The 18,245-nt window shown below is 36.9% G+C and overlaps 1 protein-coding gene across 1 annotated transcript in view; it reads left to right on the top strand.

The window, feature by feature from the left end:
- Positions 1–18,245, top strand: part of fam120b (family with sequence similarity 120B) — a 42,069-nt gene that overhangs the window by 10,317 nt on the left and 13,507 nt on the right. Inside the window, exons 5-6 of the mRNA XM_056471247.1 lie at positions 3,659–3,831; positions 4,154–4,246. Coding sequence (XP_056327222.1) covers positions 3,659–3,831; positions 4,154–4,246 — 266 coding nt within the window. The remainder of the gene's footprint in view (positions 1–3,658; positions 3,832–4,153; positions 4,247–18,245) is intronic.

The following is an 18,245-nucleotide window of genomic DNA, read 5'->3' as shown; positions in this document are numbered from 1 at the left end:
TGAGCTTTATGTAGAGATGTATTATGAAAAATATCTTACTCAGGACATTAGGTATTGTGTACAGTCGCTCTTATTTATTTATTTATATGAAATGATTCACATTTTCACAGGTTTAGAAACTTGGGCTTTGACTCATTTGATGTTGATTATCTCTTAGATCTGCGCTCTGTTGTAGCTGTACATAATTCTTTTTGTTTGCTTTGCACAATTTGTACACACAGATGCTATCTGTGATGAAAAGATAAACCCTGTTGGGTTTGATCAGAGCATTTGGCTGAAAATGTAAACCTGCTTTTGTTGTGAATAAAACGTTTTGTGCTCAGCTAATAATTTTGATTTGTGAGTGCAAGAATTATTTAGGAACAAACTGTGAATGATTGTAAAAATCACGACCAAAATAAATCTGAATCATTTCATTAAAGTTGTTTAGGTATTTAGTTTAGAGCTGCATTACATAAAAAATCCATCAAACAAATTTAAATAATAGTTAAAGTCAACACAAGTAAACACATCATGCAGGTTTTAAATGAACGCTTTTATTATTTAGGGAAAACTAAATTCAAATCTACGTAGCTCCCACCACCCCCGTAAAAATATAACTATGGTTTATTACACCTGAGTTCAATTTATCAAGCCATACCCAGGCCTGATTACTGCAACTCCTATTCGCAATCAAGAAATCACCTAAATAGAACCTGCCTTACCAAGTGAAGTAGACCTAAAGATCCTCAAAAGCTAGACATCACCCTTAGATTCAAAGAAATTGCATCAGAAAACGAACATCACACCAACAGTTAAATCTGGTAGTGGTAGTGTGATGGACTATGGCTGTTTTGCTGCTTTAGGATCTGGAAGACTTGCTTTGATAAAAGGAACCATGAATTCATCTATGTCCCTAAATATCCTGAAGGAGAATGTCTGGCCATCTGTTAGTGACCTCCAGCTGAAGCGAACTTGAGTTCTGGAGAAGGACAATAATGCAAAGCAGATCAGCAAGTCTAATTCTGAATGGCTAAAATACAATTTGAAGACTTTGGTGTGGCCCAATTAAAGTCCTGACCCGAATCACATTGAGATGCTCTGACATGACCTTAAAAAGGCGGTTCAAAAAAATCCTCTAATGTGGCTGAATTATAACAATTCTGTAAAGATGAGTGGGCCGAAATTGCTACTCAACGATGTAGCAGACTCATTGCATGTTATGGAAAACACTTGATTGCAGTTGTTGCTGCTAAAGGTGGCCCAACCAGTTATTAGGTTTAGGAGCAAACACCTTTCACTCAGCTATGTAGTTTTGTATTTAGTTTTCTCTTAATAATAAAAACCTTATTTTCAAAATTTGATGCGTTTACTTGTGTTATCTTATGACTAATGTTTAAATTAGTTTGATGATATGAAACATTAAAGTGTGACAAACATGCAAAAAATAAGACACCACTGACATTTTAAAACTCTATTCACTTAATGGTTACTAAAAGAGATTTGAGGGGGTTCTTGGAAAAATGTAACCCTATTATAAACGTTGGCATAAACCAAATTGTGAGTTTTTCCCACATCCTTCAATCCTATGAAGATTTTCCACTCAAAAAACCTCTCAGAGTAAAAGTAATAATTCAGATTTTATTTATACTGATGCACTTCCCCTTAAAAAAATACCACACTTGCTCTACTACGATGTAGAATTTAAATTTTGAACTTGAAGTCTGTTTTTTTATATATGTATATACATTTGCCAAGTGTTTTTTTTTTGATGGAGATAATTTTTTCAACGCATTTTTAAACATAATAGTTTTAATTATTTCATTCATTAATTTTCCTTCGGCTTAGTCCCTTTATTAATCAGGGGTCCCCACAGCGGAATGAACCGCCAACTTATCCAGCATTTGTTTTACATAGCAGATGCCCTTCCAGCTGCAACCCATTACTGGGAAACATCCATACACCATCATTCACACACATACACTACGGCCAATTTAGCTTATTCATTTCACCTATAGCACATGTGTTTGGACCATGGGGGAATCAGAGCACCACGCAGAAATGCCAACTGATCCAGTAGGGACTCAAACCAGCGACCTTCTTGCTGTGAGGCAACAGTGCTTACCACTGAGCCACCATGTCGCCCATTTTTGGTAACATTTTAGTATAGGGACCAATTCTTTGTAATAACTAGTGGCTTATTACCAGTTTATTATAAAGATATTGGCTGTTTGTTAGTACTTATAAAGTACATATTCAGCAGGATCAACCTTCATAACTATCATTAAGCAACAAATTAGGACTTTATTGAGTTAATAGTGAGATTAAAACACTTTAAAATAAAGTGTGACCCTAAATTCTTTTGTCTTTGCCATGTTGAAACTTTATTAATCAGAAGTCACCACAATGGAATGAACCGCCAACTTATCCAGCATTTGTTTTACACAGCAGATGCCCTTCCAGCTGCAACCCAGTACTGGGAAACATCCATACACCATCATTCACACTCATACACTACGGCCAATTTAGCTTATTCATTTCACCTATAGCACATGTGTTTGGACTGTGGGGGAATCAGAGCACCACGCAGAAATGCCAACTGATCCAGTAGGAACTCAAACCAGCGACCTTCTTGCTGTAAAGCAACAGTGCTTACCACTGAGCCACCATGTCACCCATTTTTGGGAACATTTTAGTATAGGGACCAATTCTCAGTAATAACTAGTGGCTTATTACCTGTCTGTTATAAAGATATTGGCTGTTTGTTAGTACTTATAAAGTACATATTCTGCAGGGTCAACCTTCATAACTATCATTAAGCAACAAATTAGGACTTTATTGAGTTAATAGAGAGATTAAAACACTTTAAAATAAAGTGCCATGTTGAAACTTTATTAATCAGGGGTCACCACAGCGGAATGAACCGCCAACTTATCCAGCATTTGTTTTATACAGCAGATGCCCTTCCAGCTGCAACACAGTATACAACATCCATACACCGCCATTCACACACATACACTACGGCCAATTTAGCTTATTCATTTCACCTATAGCACATGTGTTTGGACTGTGGGGAAATCAGAGCAATAATTGTGTCATGAATTTCCTATCACTTTTTCAGTGGAACTATGTATTTGTCATTAAAGAGTCTCATTAAAAGTGTCATAACTCTGTCAAAAATTTAATTTTAATAATATTAATTAATATTTAAGGACATTTTATTGACAAATTCAGCCTGTACCACTGTAGTTGAGGTAAAATAAAATGTTAATGACGCTGTTTTAAAATCCTTGACATATTTATAATGGCTTCATGCGAATCATGTTTATGACAGATTTATGACAAGCTTTGTTGACTTGGTAATGTCAAGTTGTTATGACAAAGAGAAAAACAGGTTATCTTGTATTTATTTCAAGTTGTCATAACAAACAATGTCATCTTTGCATTTAAAATGCCATAACTGAGTAAATGACACTTAATTACAGTTGTTATAAGCATGCATAAAATCCATGCATGATTATAAAGGTCTCATGAACACCCCTTCAAGTAAAGTGTTACCAGATATATATATAGTAACACCCTAAAATATCCTTAGTAATATATCATACCTAATATATCACTTAGTCTCATCCACATCAAGCCCCACAAGTTAAATCTGTGCTCAATTTGTGCTCAACAGAAGGACCTGTCGATCTGAGGTCTCTATGGTTCAAGACAGACCCCGAGGTGAAAACAATCAGAACGTCAACACTCCTGGACATCTTTGACCTGTATGAGTTCGCTGAAGAGCTGAAGCACTTTGACAGCTCTTTGATTGCAGTGATTTGTCTTGTAACCTACATCGCCATTCAGGTGTGTTTAACGTTTCATCATCGGGGCTTTCACTTGAATGTAAACAAATGGCTTTGTTTGGGTCAGTTGGCACCACAAACGCTGTGCTATTCTTTATTTATTAATGATATGTGTGTGTGTGTGTGCGTGTGTGCTCACTGCATGTCAAAAGAGTTCAACGGTGTCTCTGTTTATTGTGTGTTTTGCTCTTATCAGACACCCCATGCATTGTGTTCTGGTGTGTGTGTGTATGTGAGTGTGAGAGGGGTGCTTGTTGTGTATACTCGAGTGTGATTTTCACAGCTTGCGTGTCAAATAAAAACACTTTTGCTCTTGAATCTAGACGAGACAGCTTTCCCTGGAAGACTTAGATGCATATCTGAGCCAGGCTGTTTGTGTCAGATTCAAGTCCTTCAGAGAAACGCAACAGCTCAGGGTGAGTCATTTGAGACGCCTCTGCCTTTTCTGAAAGCATTGTGTTTTACGCTCACACACACACACACTCACCCGTTTTAACTGGCCTCAGTTTTTGGAGGCTTCTACAAAACATCTGTGGTCATGCGCGTTATTTTGTAACATAGCAAAAAGAGAGAGAGAAAAAAGACAAGCTATTTTCACAGCGTCGAGGATTACTAGGTCCAAACATGAGTTGTAGTCTATACCTGTTTTCTGTGCTTTCTTTACAATTATATTTACAGTTGAAGTCAGTATTATTAGCCCTCCCAAATAATTAGCCCCCTTGTATATTTATTTTCCTTATTTCTGTTTAAATGAAAGAAGTTTTTCTCAACACATTTCTAAACATAATCGTTTTAATAACTCATTTCTAATAACTGATTTATTTTATTTTTGCCATGATGAGAGGCAGGTTTAGGGATTTGGGGGCCCTAAGTAACTCCAGCCATGGTGCCCAAGTCCTGAAGTACACTCTTTCTACTTAGACCCTGTTTACACTAATATGTTTTAGTTTTAAAACGCTGAAGTTTTGGCTACGGTTACGCCATCCGTCAACACTACGCCGGAGTTTTCGAGTTCCGAAAACGGAGCGTTTTGGAAACGCTGAAGAGGCCGTTTTAGTTTTAAAACGCTGCTGCTCCGGGTCAGTATGGATGGGGGAAAACAGAGACATCTGAAAACGGAGGTGTGGCTAATTGGGGCTTTTTCCTCAATATTAAGTAGCCTACATATGAAAAACAAACTCTTGAGGATACGGCGGGTAAATCTTGAAAGGGAACCGTGTACGGAAATGCCTATTTTCATTTTGATATCCGTAACTTAATAGACACCAAAAATGTTGAGGCGTCTTGTAGCTACATATTTATATGAGCGGCATCTTCATTGTATACATATTCATAACAAAACAAAGACTATAACATTACTGCCTCCTTTAATTTTCATTGAAAATACGAAACATACCCTCTCTTTTGCTGAATATCAGTTTTTATAAGCAATAATGGAAATTATTAAAGTATAATGTACAATAAGTTTATACAATATAGGAAATAAAGGCAAACAATCAGTCAAATGTGCAGAATCAGTGAATGTGGTTACAGTAATTAATATATTAACCTAACTTATCTTTGTGCTCAGCCAAAACACGTTACCTGAGAACAAGTAATAGATTCAAAAGACCAAAGTCGGGAAATATGTTGTTCGATATAGACAACAAGATGAATTAAATAGCACTTTGAACAAATATAGTAAGATTAGATCCAGCGGTAGATCCTTGATGAACAGTGCGACGTGCACAGTTCTCATCTGGGTAGATATACTGCAGCGCATGCAAGAGTATGTGTGTGTGTGTGTGGTCACGTGATGTGCGTTTTGAGTGGTGTGGTGTAGACGGAGAGCTGTTCAGCCGGGTGAAACGCCAGTGTGGACGCGGATCGTTTTCATTCTAAAATGACGTTTTAAAACTAAAACCTATTAGTGTAAACGGGGCCTTAGATAAAAAAAAGTTACTTTTGCTTTTTTGTCACTCAACCTCTTTTGTACGTTTTATTTTAATGTCTTAAAATGACTTTACAACTAAAATAATAAATACATATTTTTATAAATTTGACTGCTGGACTGCTCCGTGATTGGAGGTTGTGGATATTTTATTGTATAATAGTATAAGTACATTATTTAACTTTACATTATTATAATAATATTATGTTTTATTGTATATTAAATAATATTTAATGATGTAAAAAGTTTATTTTTTAACTCTCATTATACAAAATATGATAGAAAACGCCTCCACATCAAAGTTCCTGAAAGCAAAGAAGGTCAAGGTGCTCCAGGATTGGCTAGCCCAGTCACCAGATATGAATATTATTGAGAATGTCTGGGGTAAGATGAAGGAAGAGGCACTGAAGATAAATCCATAGAATCTTGATGAAAATGATGTTAATTATTACTTAGCCTCCTCTTTAGAATACAAATTTAGATATTTTAGATGAAATCCTGGAGCTCTCTCATCCTCCACTGACAGCAATGGTCATGAAACATTAAAAGTCCAGAAAAAGAACCAAAAACACTGTCAAAACATTCCACGTGACTTCAGTGGTTCAACTGTAATCAAACAAAGCTCCTAGAACATTTTGTTTGCTTAAAAAAAGGTTTTGCAGCTTCATATGATTTGTTTTGATGATGTTTTTGGATCTTGTTCTGAAAAAAAGAAAAAAAAAAACAAATATGAGTAATAAGTAACAAAATCAGATGCAAATAATCATTAATATACACTAAACAAATAAAACACTAGGTGCTGTCGCATGTATAGAAACATGACTGCGTCACTGATCATATAGAGCATACAGTAGGTCTCAAACTCAATTCCTCAACTTCATTTTGAAAATTTACTCCTGCGATTCCTGTCCAATCAAATCGCACATAGAAGTAAAAAGGTAAACCGCATCATAATGAACTACCTCAAGCGATTTATAATTGGAGCAAACTGTTTTGAAGCATTAAAAGTGTCCAAGAAGATGTCCAAAATATTTACACGCATTGACCCAGAGACTGTTTAGATACATGTCACTGATGAAAAAATGACGGATGTTTACTGTATGAAGACCGAAATTGCCTTGAACACCCAGCAGGCAAAAGACGGCAACATGATGTCAGACTGAAGTTGTACCCCAACATGTTGGGGACGTTGCATTTTGTTTGGAAATGAAAATCGGGTTGACGTCAGAACTCACCGTCAGGCCAAATGTCCAAAGGCCAACCTAAAAATCAACCAAATATCAACGTCTAATGGTGTTGTGTTTGACGTTATGTGGGCGTTAACACTATGAAGTTATTGGAGATCAAAATAACATTGTCCTTAGATGCTGGCTAGACATTGAGTTTTGGTCACCTAAAATCACAACCCTAAATCTAACCTAATATTAATGTCCTATGACGTGTGCCTGCTGGGAAATAACTAAATGCACTACAGAATGTTACATTTACACACATCCACAAATTACATGTAAATGCGTCAGCTTTTTAAAGCGTAATACTCACTACTCTTGAGTACTTTTAAAAGGTCTACTTTTACTCATACTTTGAGGAATATTTACAACAGATACTTTTATTCTACTTGCACTACATTTTAGGCAAGTAATGGTACATTTACTTGAGTATGATTTTTCCGTACTCTTTCCAGCACTGGTAGAGATAAATGTGGTCGAATTGATTTGAATTGTCACAAAACAGTCTATACTTCTTAAACAATGAATCATGTTGTTGTTGTATATTAGTCAGATTATGAATAAAAAAAATGCAACAATTGATATTAAATATTTGATTTGCAATGAAAACATTCTCTTATTAGTCCTGTTTCTAACATTCTAGCTTCTGTGTCTATCAGAGCAGAAATGAAAGCTGTCTCTTTTCTCATTCACATTTCAGCTGCTCAAGCTTATTTCCCAAAATTAGATCAAAAGATATGAATATGCTTGCTCATAGACCCTTCTAGGCATGGGACGATAACCGTTTTCAAGGTATACCTAGGTTTGGAATTTTTTTCTGTAATACCGTTCCTAAGGTATGTGTTAAGATTTTTTATTACATTTTTTTTAAGGACAACAGTATCTCCAGCAGAAAAATATCCAAAGATGCTGTTTTAAATTGTAAAGAAATCTGTGTTTTTGATATGAATGAAGACAGCAGAAGTCAATGATTAATTTGAGTTATTTAGCCTGACATGTTTACTGCTCCAAAATATTATAAATCTTTCAAAAAAATTCAATATAATGTTTTCTAAGGGAAAAAAGGTTTTTGTTTTTCACCCAGACATTCAAAAAGAATATATTTTAGAGAAGTGAGCACAATACCTTGATATCGTGAAATCAGGATATTTTTATCCAAGGTTATCATACTGTCAGAATCTTATACTGGCCCATGCCTAGACCCCTCCCTCAAGGAAATCAGGATAGATCAAATTAGTATCGACTAAAGAGCTACAGTAGATTATAAACACGGCGCTTCCATGTCAGCAACATAGAGACACAACAAATCAAGCCTTTTTTTTTTCTTGAGAGATGCATCAGATTCTTTTGCCATTTGAAAAAAAGAGACCGGAGGGGTAATTTCTGGTTGCTTCGCGACATTCCTCCCAAAAACTACTCTAATTGTGGTCTGAACCTGAGAGCGATGCTCTGGTGACGGGCTCCGTGTCGTCCCCGCCGGCGACCACAGGGCTATTTCAGCTCCCACCCTAATTTAAGCCTCCTCTGCGTGCTATTTCAGACCCAGCCACCAAGGGCGGCCTGTGGTTTCACAGTGCTTGGATTGAAAGCACAGATAATGGATGATAGAGGGACAAATTAGAGCCTCTTGGGAGATATCCAGGAAGCCACCTCCTAATTTACGGATCCTCCTGTGTCTACGGCTGTCGGTTTTACGTCTGCTGTGAATCCCGTACGTCTGTTGTATTCAGCTGCTGATGCATATCTTACTCTTGACTCACCAAACGTCAATACAGATGAGCTATTAAGCTGTTTGGGTTGTCGACGTGACGTTGCATTTGTCACTGTCCGTTTTTTATTGTCATCATGGTTAAATGTTTTGCGTACTATTTCATGGACCTCTTTATATATTAACTGCTGTGTTATTACAATATTTACACATTTGAGCCAAATTTCACAGCTATCCTGTGACTCTCACCCAGAGTTCAATAAATGAAAGCTATTATTAACTTTTTAAAAGAATGCATAATCATTAATAAATACCCCAGGCCTAATTGTACAAGTGGCTGTTTAGTCAATGGCATTAACTTTATCCATCTATATATTTTTAAAAACATAGGAACTTGATACTTTTTGTCATTGAAAACCATGTCCTCTAGCGTGATGCTACACTACCTGACAAAAGTCTTGTTGTCGATCCCAGTTGTAAGAGCAACAAATAATAACTTGACTCCTAGTTGATCATTTAGAAAAGTGGCAGAAGGTAGATTTTTTTTGATGAATCATCTGTTGAACTGCATCCCAATCATCACAAATACTGCAGAAGACCTACTGGAACCCGCATGGAACCAAGATTCTCATAGAAATCAGTCAAGTTTGGCGAAGGAAAAATCATGGTTTGGGGATACATTCAGTATGGGGGAGATCTGCAGAGTGGATGGCAACATCAACAGCCTAAGGCTGAGGTCACCAATCTCAGTCCAGGAGGGCTGGTGTCCCTTCAGGGTTTACCTCCAACTTGTCTCAACACACCTGCCTGGGAGTTTCAAGTATACCTAAGACCTTGATTAGCTTGGTCAAGTGTGTTTGATTAGGGTTGGAACTAAAATCTGCAGGACGCCGGCCCTCCAGGAACAAGTTTGGTGACCCCTGGCCTAAGGTATCAAGACATTTGTGCTGCCCTTTACATTACAAACCACAGGAGAGGGCAAATTCTTCAGCAGGATAGCGCTCCTTCTCATACTTCAGCCTCCACATCAAAGTTCCTGAAAGCAAAGAAGGTCAAGGTGCTCTAGGATTGGCCAGGCCAGTCACCAGACATAAACATTATTGAGCATGTCTGGTGTAAGATGGTGGCATCTGAAGGCCTTGGCGATGTTAAATTGCGAAGATCTAGAGTTTTCATCGAAAGGCGTGTCCGTGGCGGCCTCACGTACTTTGATGTTTCGCCACGAAACAGTAAGTCGTTATAACTCAGACATGCATTGTCCAATCTACCTCAAAATCCACACGTTTCATATCAGTCCTGACCTGAACACGTTTACATGCCAATATCCAGTTACAGTTATAGCGCCACCTGCTGGCAACAGGAAAAGTTTTACACTGTAACAAACTCCTCCTACAAATTTTATTATATTGAATTCGAGTTTTGTCAGTATATTCCAAAGGCCTCTGTGATGTTAAATTGTGAAGATCTAGTGTTTTCGCCAAAGGACGTGTCCGTGGTGGACTGACAAATTCTGCCACCTGCTGACAGAAGTACGTTTGGCATAAATTAGTGATTTTCGTAGGTTTTTTACATATACTGTATATCCGCTTAAATTATTATTGTCACTGTCATATTGTCATCATTGGCGGGGAGCCCAGGTGTGAGGTCCCTTTCATCGCTGCTTGCAGCTTTAATTAAGAGTTGTTTGTCTTCATTTTTGCTATGTCACACATAGGACATTTTTACAGTTCAGTTAATAGAATTGAGTTAGCAACCCCTTACATTCCCTCAGACATCAAATTACATAAAGCGAACTAATCTGTCTTCAAAATTAGTTTTACAAGACAGCATTTTTACTGCCTAGTTGCTCATACAGCACAAATCTTTGTTTATTAGTGCTTATGTGGTTCCCGAGCAAAGAGTTTCAGTCACCCAGGTATACAGCGAGTGACTCTGTATCTTATACGCCCTGTAATGACTGTTTATTGTGAACTTGCTTCCAGTATTTATTTGTATATGGTTTGGTATGTTTACATTTGGGCTGAAGCGAAGTGATATGGCTGGGTTTGTATTGCCCTGCAGTAGGATAGTGTGTGTTTACAAGCAGCAGGTGTCGGGTTGCTGGTTGACCCAGAGGCGTGTGTGTGTGTGTGTGCTGAAGCCGCAGTGGCGACAGCCTGCCACTGGCCAGATGAAAGTGTGGAAAGCTCTCCTGCCTCCCATGTGCCACGGGGTGGCAGGAGCACCTGTTGCACGCGCCATTGTTGTCTCCCATCGGGAGTTACACTGTCACATCTGCCTGAAATGTGAAAGGGGCTGCTGGGGGGGGGGGGGGGTGTTGTATTAGGAGGCTCTAAGAAGCAGACAGATGGCAGGAGAGTCTCCAGGGGCTGCCTGATTACCCCCTCTAATCTCTTTCCCCCTGTGCTGCTTTGTCATAGTAAGGGAATGTAAATGCAAGCTAAGGATGCCACTACACAGCATCTGTATGAGACGACAGATAATCATAAGCAATTTTAATAAAACTTATTCTTATTGCACTTAATGATTATAATTCAAATGTTCTTTTAGTACTTTTGACAAACCACATTTTTCACTAAACACCTCACAGCCTTTTTAAAAATCTCCTGGTTTTTCAGCAGTGGAAGTCCTCATAGTAAACTTACTGCGGGGAAAATAAGTATTGAGCAAGGATTGTCATGTTGTTTCCTGAGAATATTATTTATAAAGAAGCTGTTGACATGGAATTGAACCAGATTTTGGTAAAAACCCAAACAATACAAAATTTAAAAATCTGAAAAATGAGTTATGATGTGTAATAACAATGAAATGACACAAGGTGAAAGTGCTGAACTACTGAAATGTATTTAATACTTAATATAAAAGGCTTTATTGGTGATGGCATTAAAGACTTAAAGGCTTAAAGACGTCTCTCAAGTGTAGAATAAAGTCACATGCATGTTCTGTGGGTCTCGTCTATCAAATCTGATCTTTATTTTGTATTTTCTATTGGGTTCGAGTCAGGTGATTGGCTGGGCCATTCTACAGCTTGATTTTCTTTCTCTGAAAGCATTTGAGAGTTTCCTTGGCTGTGTTTCATCTTCATTATCCTGATAATGTAGATGTTGGACTGAAGCAGCTAATATTCATTTACACTGATGAAGGGCAGAGGGTTGCTGAAGAGCTACTCAGAGATTTCAGCTGCTGTCTGGGCTTTCTACACCTCCCTTTCTTCATGTGTTCAATATGTTTTCCTGCATCATTTAAATTTATTATATTAATAACTTATTATGTAAACTAATTAGATTTGTTTTCTTTACATATAAGGATTTCTTTGGTTGTTACCAACATCCTGTGAAAATTTTAAGTGAACGGCACCTTTAGAAATACGATTTCTGAGAAAAATGCTGACGTTTTCAATACAGTGAAATGCAGTGAAAGCCCAGACAGCAGCTGAAATCTCTCAGTATTCTTCAGCAACTCTCTACCCTTCATCAACGTAAAATAATATTAGCTGCTTCAGTCCAACATCTACATTATCAGGAAGATGATGAGGGTGAAACCAGGGTGGACATTTCAGCAAAACAATGAGCCAAAACACAGCCAAGGAGACTCTCAAATGCTTTCAGAGAAAGAAAATCAAGCTGTAGAATGGCCCAGCCAATCACCTGACTCGAATCCAATGGAAAATACAAAATAAAGATCAGATTTGACAGACGAGACTCACAGAACCATTAAGATTTTTACACACTGTTGAAGTCTGTGAATTAAAAATTACACCTGAGCAATACATGCGACTTCATTCTCCGTATGAGAAGCATCTTTAAGCTACCATAATAAAAACGCCTTTTATATAGAGTATTAAATACATTTCAGTAGTTCAGTACTCTCTCAGTAGTTCAGATTTTTTTGTTTTGTTTTATTTTTATATATGTATTGTTTGTTTTTTACCAAAATCTGGTTTAATTCCACGTCAACAGCTTCTTTGGAATATTTTTCCCAGAAAAAAAATATACTTTGTAAACTTTCCCCCCACTGTATATATGTGTATAATACATCTTCAATGAAGATTCATCAAATTCACTAGGGTTAAAAACTCATTTAAACAACTCTTTTGCACTGTTCAGATTCAGCAGCAGTCATCCATTATGGTGTGTTGGTGTATGAATGCAGCTGTTCAAGAAGCAATAATAGAGCAAATCATTCACTTTTATAGTGTTTTGTTTAAAAAGTAGAACCAGTTGTTCATTCCCACCCCTTTTAACTGTTTTCAGATAAGCTTTTCAGATGTTTATTTAGTAAATGTCAAATCGAAAGTTCATTCAAATATTCCGACAAGCCTAATCTTGTGTTTCCCCGAGTGTCTACAGTAGGAACATTGAGCAGATGTGCATCAGTACAGCACAGGTGCTAAGCCTGATCACAGGCCTGTAGTTTGCCATTAACGCTGAGCTGTGTGTCCTCAGGGGGTCCAGCGGTCCTTCAGGCATCTGGCCGGAGCTACGCTCATTGTTCGCTGTTGAAATGCTTGCGGAGCAGCTGCTGTTCTGGTTTGTTGTCCCGCTCTATACCTTTACAGCAGCAGGGTGGCATCAGCATTGTCCTCAAAGCCTATTGACTTCCACACCGAGCAATTAGCGGCTTTAAAGGTGCTAAGACTTTTGACGTGTCCTTTTAAGCGCTTTAATCAAAGCCAGTCTACTTCATCCTGCTTTGTAAACCGTATGCATAACAGTGAATGTGGTTTAAAGTTCCCCGTGAAATTAAAATAAAGTTTTTTTTATGTTAGTATCAGTATGTTAGTCTTAAAGGGCTCAGATTTTGCCCTTTTTTACAAGATGTTAAAAAAAAGTTGTCAATATCAGGTCACAATACCCATCAGATTTATTATACCCTCTTGAAAATTTTGAGGTCAGAGGAAATTGTAGCTGTTTTTGCGCCTGTTCCTTTAAATGAAAATGAGCTGGTCCTCTCCGCCTACTTTTGAGACATTACGCTTCAGAGAAGGATAACCAGGGTTTGATGTCAAGAAAAGCACATTAAAATGGCAGACAGCAACTCAGCTGTGATGAAATAGATACCTAAAGTCACAAATACCACAGTAATATGAATGAACCACACATAAATGCCGTTACCATGCACATATATAAACATGCGCTCGCGTTTAACATGTGCTGTTTTTGTGCGGCTATTTTACTCGCTGCAAATGTGACATGGTGCCATCAAACAGGTAAATATGCTACTGTATAGAGATTAGGGATATTCAAAATAACCGATTAACCGAAAGAGTGCATTTGTAAGCGATTAATGTTATCAGTTAAACGATTAAAAAATATAACTTTATATATTTTAAAAGTTTGGCTGCATAAGGGGCCAATCACAGCGAACGCGATTATTGCATTGAGAGCATAGACTGTAAATTATATGGATGTAGTATCCGTGACGTCACCCATAGGTTTCTGAACACTGCAAAAGAAGCTACAAGTAGGCGCGGCCAACCGTCGCCATTTTGTTCGCGCGTCATCGCACCCACGGCGGGATACCAAACAAGGGCAAAGAGGCGGAGAGTGAGCGGAGCTACAGACACCTGCTGGCACTTTGCTTAGACCTGGCAGACAGACTTTACTTTGGGAGAAACGCTTGATACTTTATTACCTGCGACTCGTTTGTGTTCTGACCACATGTGCATGGCTGTACACTATATCAATAAAGTGTTTAGACTTTTAAAAACACTGTAGTAATACATTGAGCAACTAAACATTGTTCTTATGATGTTTTTCTACAGGAGGAAAACGCGAATTACTTCCAAACACTTCAGATATAGTCTGTGTTAGTAAATGCAAGACTATTGATGAACTCCAGCATAACGCTGTATGATAACGCTTCAGATGACTGTTCTAGAGCCTACAGCTTATCAATCTGTCACATTCTGGAGTGCTTTACGGGTCTAAAGAAATATATTAATGATAAATGATCTTAAATAAAACAAATACATTTATAGAGATGGTATACAAGTATAAAACTTTACTCACATGGGAAACGGAGGCCACGTGAATGGTTTGTGAGCCCAATTAAGTGCACACAGCATACCCTATCATCTGATAATTGTAAGAAATAAGTCCAAAAGGCAGCTGACTGTGTAAAGCCACATAAAACAAAACAAAAATACGATGAATATGCCGAGATCAGTGGATAATCTGCCGGATTCAGCTGAGGTGAAGTGACGGCGACCAGCGAGACCTAGCTGTCACTCAAGTGGCCACGCCCTTAATTATGCAAACTTAATATAACCTAAAATAAAGGAAATGGATGAGTTATAAAAAAAATTCACCCCCATCACAGTTGTCATGGAGGGTAATAATAGCTATATGAACCAAAATCGTTCTTTGTACCAGGCTGTAAACACCTTTTTTCTGTTGTAAAGTTGGCCATTCTAACAGTGGGCTCAATTGCAATTTGCTCTATTATGGAGCCAGGACTAGCGGAATTTTGATGAGTTGCAGTTTCAGTTAGTTCTGTATTGGCTTCCCGAGGGAGAGTGGGAGGTTACCGCTTGGTTGAGAGGGGCATTGTTTTGAAGGGTTTACTAACGACTTCAAGTGTTTTGTCGGCTGCGAGTGTTCACGTTTTGCCATTGCGCATAATAGCAAGTTACGTCAGTCGTGTCTTTTTCATTCTTCAATCAAATGAAAGCAGAGGCGGGGTTTCTGTTGATGTGCCTGCAGTGTTTGTGTTGTTTAGACGACGGAGAACTTTTAATGATGGAGGAGAGGCTTGTGGTGGCTGTTTAAATTTTTCTATGGCTGTATGACTTTACAAATCTTGAATATCACAATGTTATTAAATATTACTATTATAACAACATGGACAGCAACACTCGAGCACAATAGACCAGCTGATTCAGTCATTTCCTAGTGACATAGCGCTTCTTTGTTCTTGTCAACATAAAAGGCAGTGAGGTGGGCCTTGCATTTTTGAAACGGAAAAGCGCGATCGGTGTGATCGGCCCCTGATGTGCATCAAATATTTGTTAACTCACGTGACAATAACACGTGTCAACCACACATGCCTACAGATGTATTTTGTCAAAGAACCAGACTGAAAGAAGAATATTTCTGGTTACAGTTTGATGCTGATTGTTTCTGTGCTGCCTAGATCATAAACTCAACAAATAGGCTATTGATAAATATAGTATTTCTGCCAATTTTCCTCATAATTGAAGTTATGAATTATAGTATCGCAATACTACTTGGTATCGTGATACTTCAGCTGATATAGTATTGTAAGATTAATTAATGGTATCGTGACAACCCTATCCTCTTGTTATGTTCAGATTGTAAACATCCACTGAATTAAACTGCTGTAAAAATGCATCAGATAAATATATATTTTCACATTTTTGGGCATAAATCTGTTAATCAACCTCAGCCCTGATCAAAACTACTAAATTGTTTAGAAAAACACAGGATTTTAACTCTTTAATTGTCAAATTCATACATTTTGTCACTGATTTGGTGAAAAAAAACACACAAATATAGTTGTGGACTGTATTTTCTTTTCTTTTATCACAGTCTTAGAGATGTGAATGATTAATAACAACATTGGCTTTGATGCATTGATAGGTTTTGGTTGTTTTTGCCTCGTTGACTTCCATTATAACCACATTTGATGGTGCATAAATACACAGTCTTTGTTTTTGTTTACTCCATGTAGTTCTGAGAGCTGAAATGCATATTTAGATTTTCTCAGACACATCAAGGTAAGTGCATAAAGGTCACTTTAACACTCTCACACACTCAGACACATACACACACTAGGCATGAACTGGAATATGTTAATCTGCTGGTATGATAACCTTGGATTTAAATAACATGGTTTTGCGGTATAACAGTATTATGATTACTGCTCTAAAATAAGTTCTTTTTAAATGTCTAGGTCAGGGGTGTCCTAACTTTTCTTGTAAAGGGCCAAAAACCACACTTGATTTAGGGTGGTAGGCTGGAGGTAAATATACCAAACTGTAAAGTTGTCATGGTAATTTCCTAATTTATTATTATAATTTATTATATAATTTTGTTACAATTTATTATAGTATTGAAATAATAATATAATTTATTATATTTAAAAAAAAACTTTAATTGTATTAAGAATTATTTATTTTATAATGAATTTCTTACAACAAAAACATGAACAATCTCTTTTATAACACTAAAATATACACCTTGCTTTGATTCATTTGCTGATGTCTTGTGCAATGTCCTCTATCCATCAAGTGACTGTATTTAATTTTTAATTTTTTTATCTGATTGATTCACTACATTTAATTGAAACATTTAATTTCAGTTTGCTTTTTCCCAGCTCAACAGTTAAACAAACTAAAGGTTATGTTAAAATAGAAATGACTCTGTTAAATGAAATCTCTGTTAAGGGCATTACCCCCAAATTCCCAATTGTTCTCCCTCTGTTCTCAGATGGGATGGAGGGTCAAATCATAGTTTATCAAGGGCCGAATTTGCGCTGATGTGGGCATCTATGATCTTGGGAAAACATAACAAAACAAACAAACAAAAAAAACTTTAAACATTGAACACAATTGATTTGATTTTAAGAAACATTTATAATATTTTGGAGCGGTAAACATGTCAGGCTAAATAGTTTAAATAAATCATTGACTTCTGCTGTCTTCATTAGTTTCAAAAACACAGATTTCTTCACAACACATAAAAAAAGTAAATTGAAAAAACTTACATTTACCTTGGAAATGGTTTAACAAAACATTTTAGCGGTATTAAAACCTTGAGTTTTCCAAACCACGGTAAACCTTGAAACCGGTTATCGTCCCATGCCTAATACACACACTTTGATTTGCTGTAATACTCCATAAAAAAAAACAGAAACTAAGTGTTTTTGCACAGGCCTATCTAAAGGGTTTATAGTACCAACTGATGATCAACAGTAAAAATTACAAATGACATTATATTACATTACCACCAACAATCAAAATGCATGATTATCTGGTGTCATGATTTTGCAGTCAAAAATGTGGTTATAATAGAGGTCAATGGGGCAAAAACAGCCACCAACAGTTATTTAGGAAGAAGTAGTTAAGCAAACACAATACATCATACACAGTGTTGTTTCACATGACCAAGATGTTATAAAAGGTACAAAAAATAAAGTAAATCCCGTCCACAATTACTTTTTATATTGTGTATAGTGTTTATGTAGTGTTTTTGCACCAAATGAGTGACATCATTTATAAATTTGGCAATTAAAGAGTTAAAATCCTGTAATTTTCTAAACAATTTAGTAGTTTTGATCAGAACTGAGGTCTATTAACAGATTTATGCTAAACAAATTGAAAACAATATTTATCTGATGCATTTTACAGCAGTTTAATTCAGTGGATGTTTTCATCCCGAACATAACAAAAGGTTAGTAAATTTGCCTAGAGTGTAATGAGTTTTCAAAAAAATTCTAAGCATTTTCTCAAAATATGCGTCAAAATAAGATTTGTCAGCAAAAATCATTCTGCTAGCTGCAGCACAGAAAAGTTATGGCCAAATTAA

Source organism: Danio aesculapii, chromosome 13 (genome assembly GCF_903798145.1).
Source record: "Danio aesculapii chromosome 13, fDanAes4.1, whole genome shotgun sequence".
Lineage (NCBI taxonomy): Eukaryota > Metazoa > Chordata > Actinopteri > Cypriniformes > Danionidae > Danio > Danio aesculapii.
Note: the sequence above shows the minus strand (reverse complement) of the source record. Positions and strands in the feature narration are given on the sequence as shown.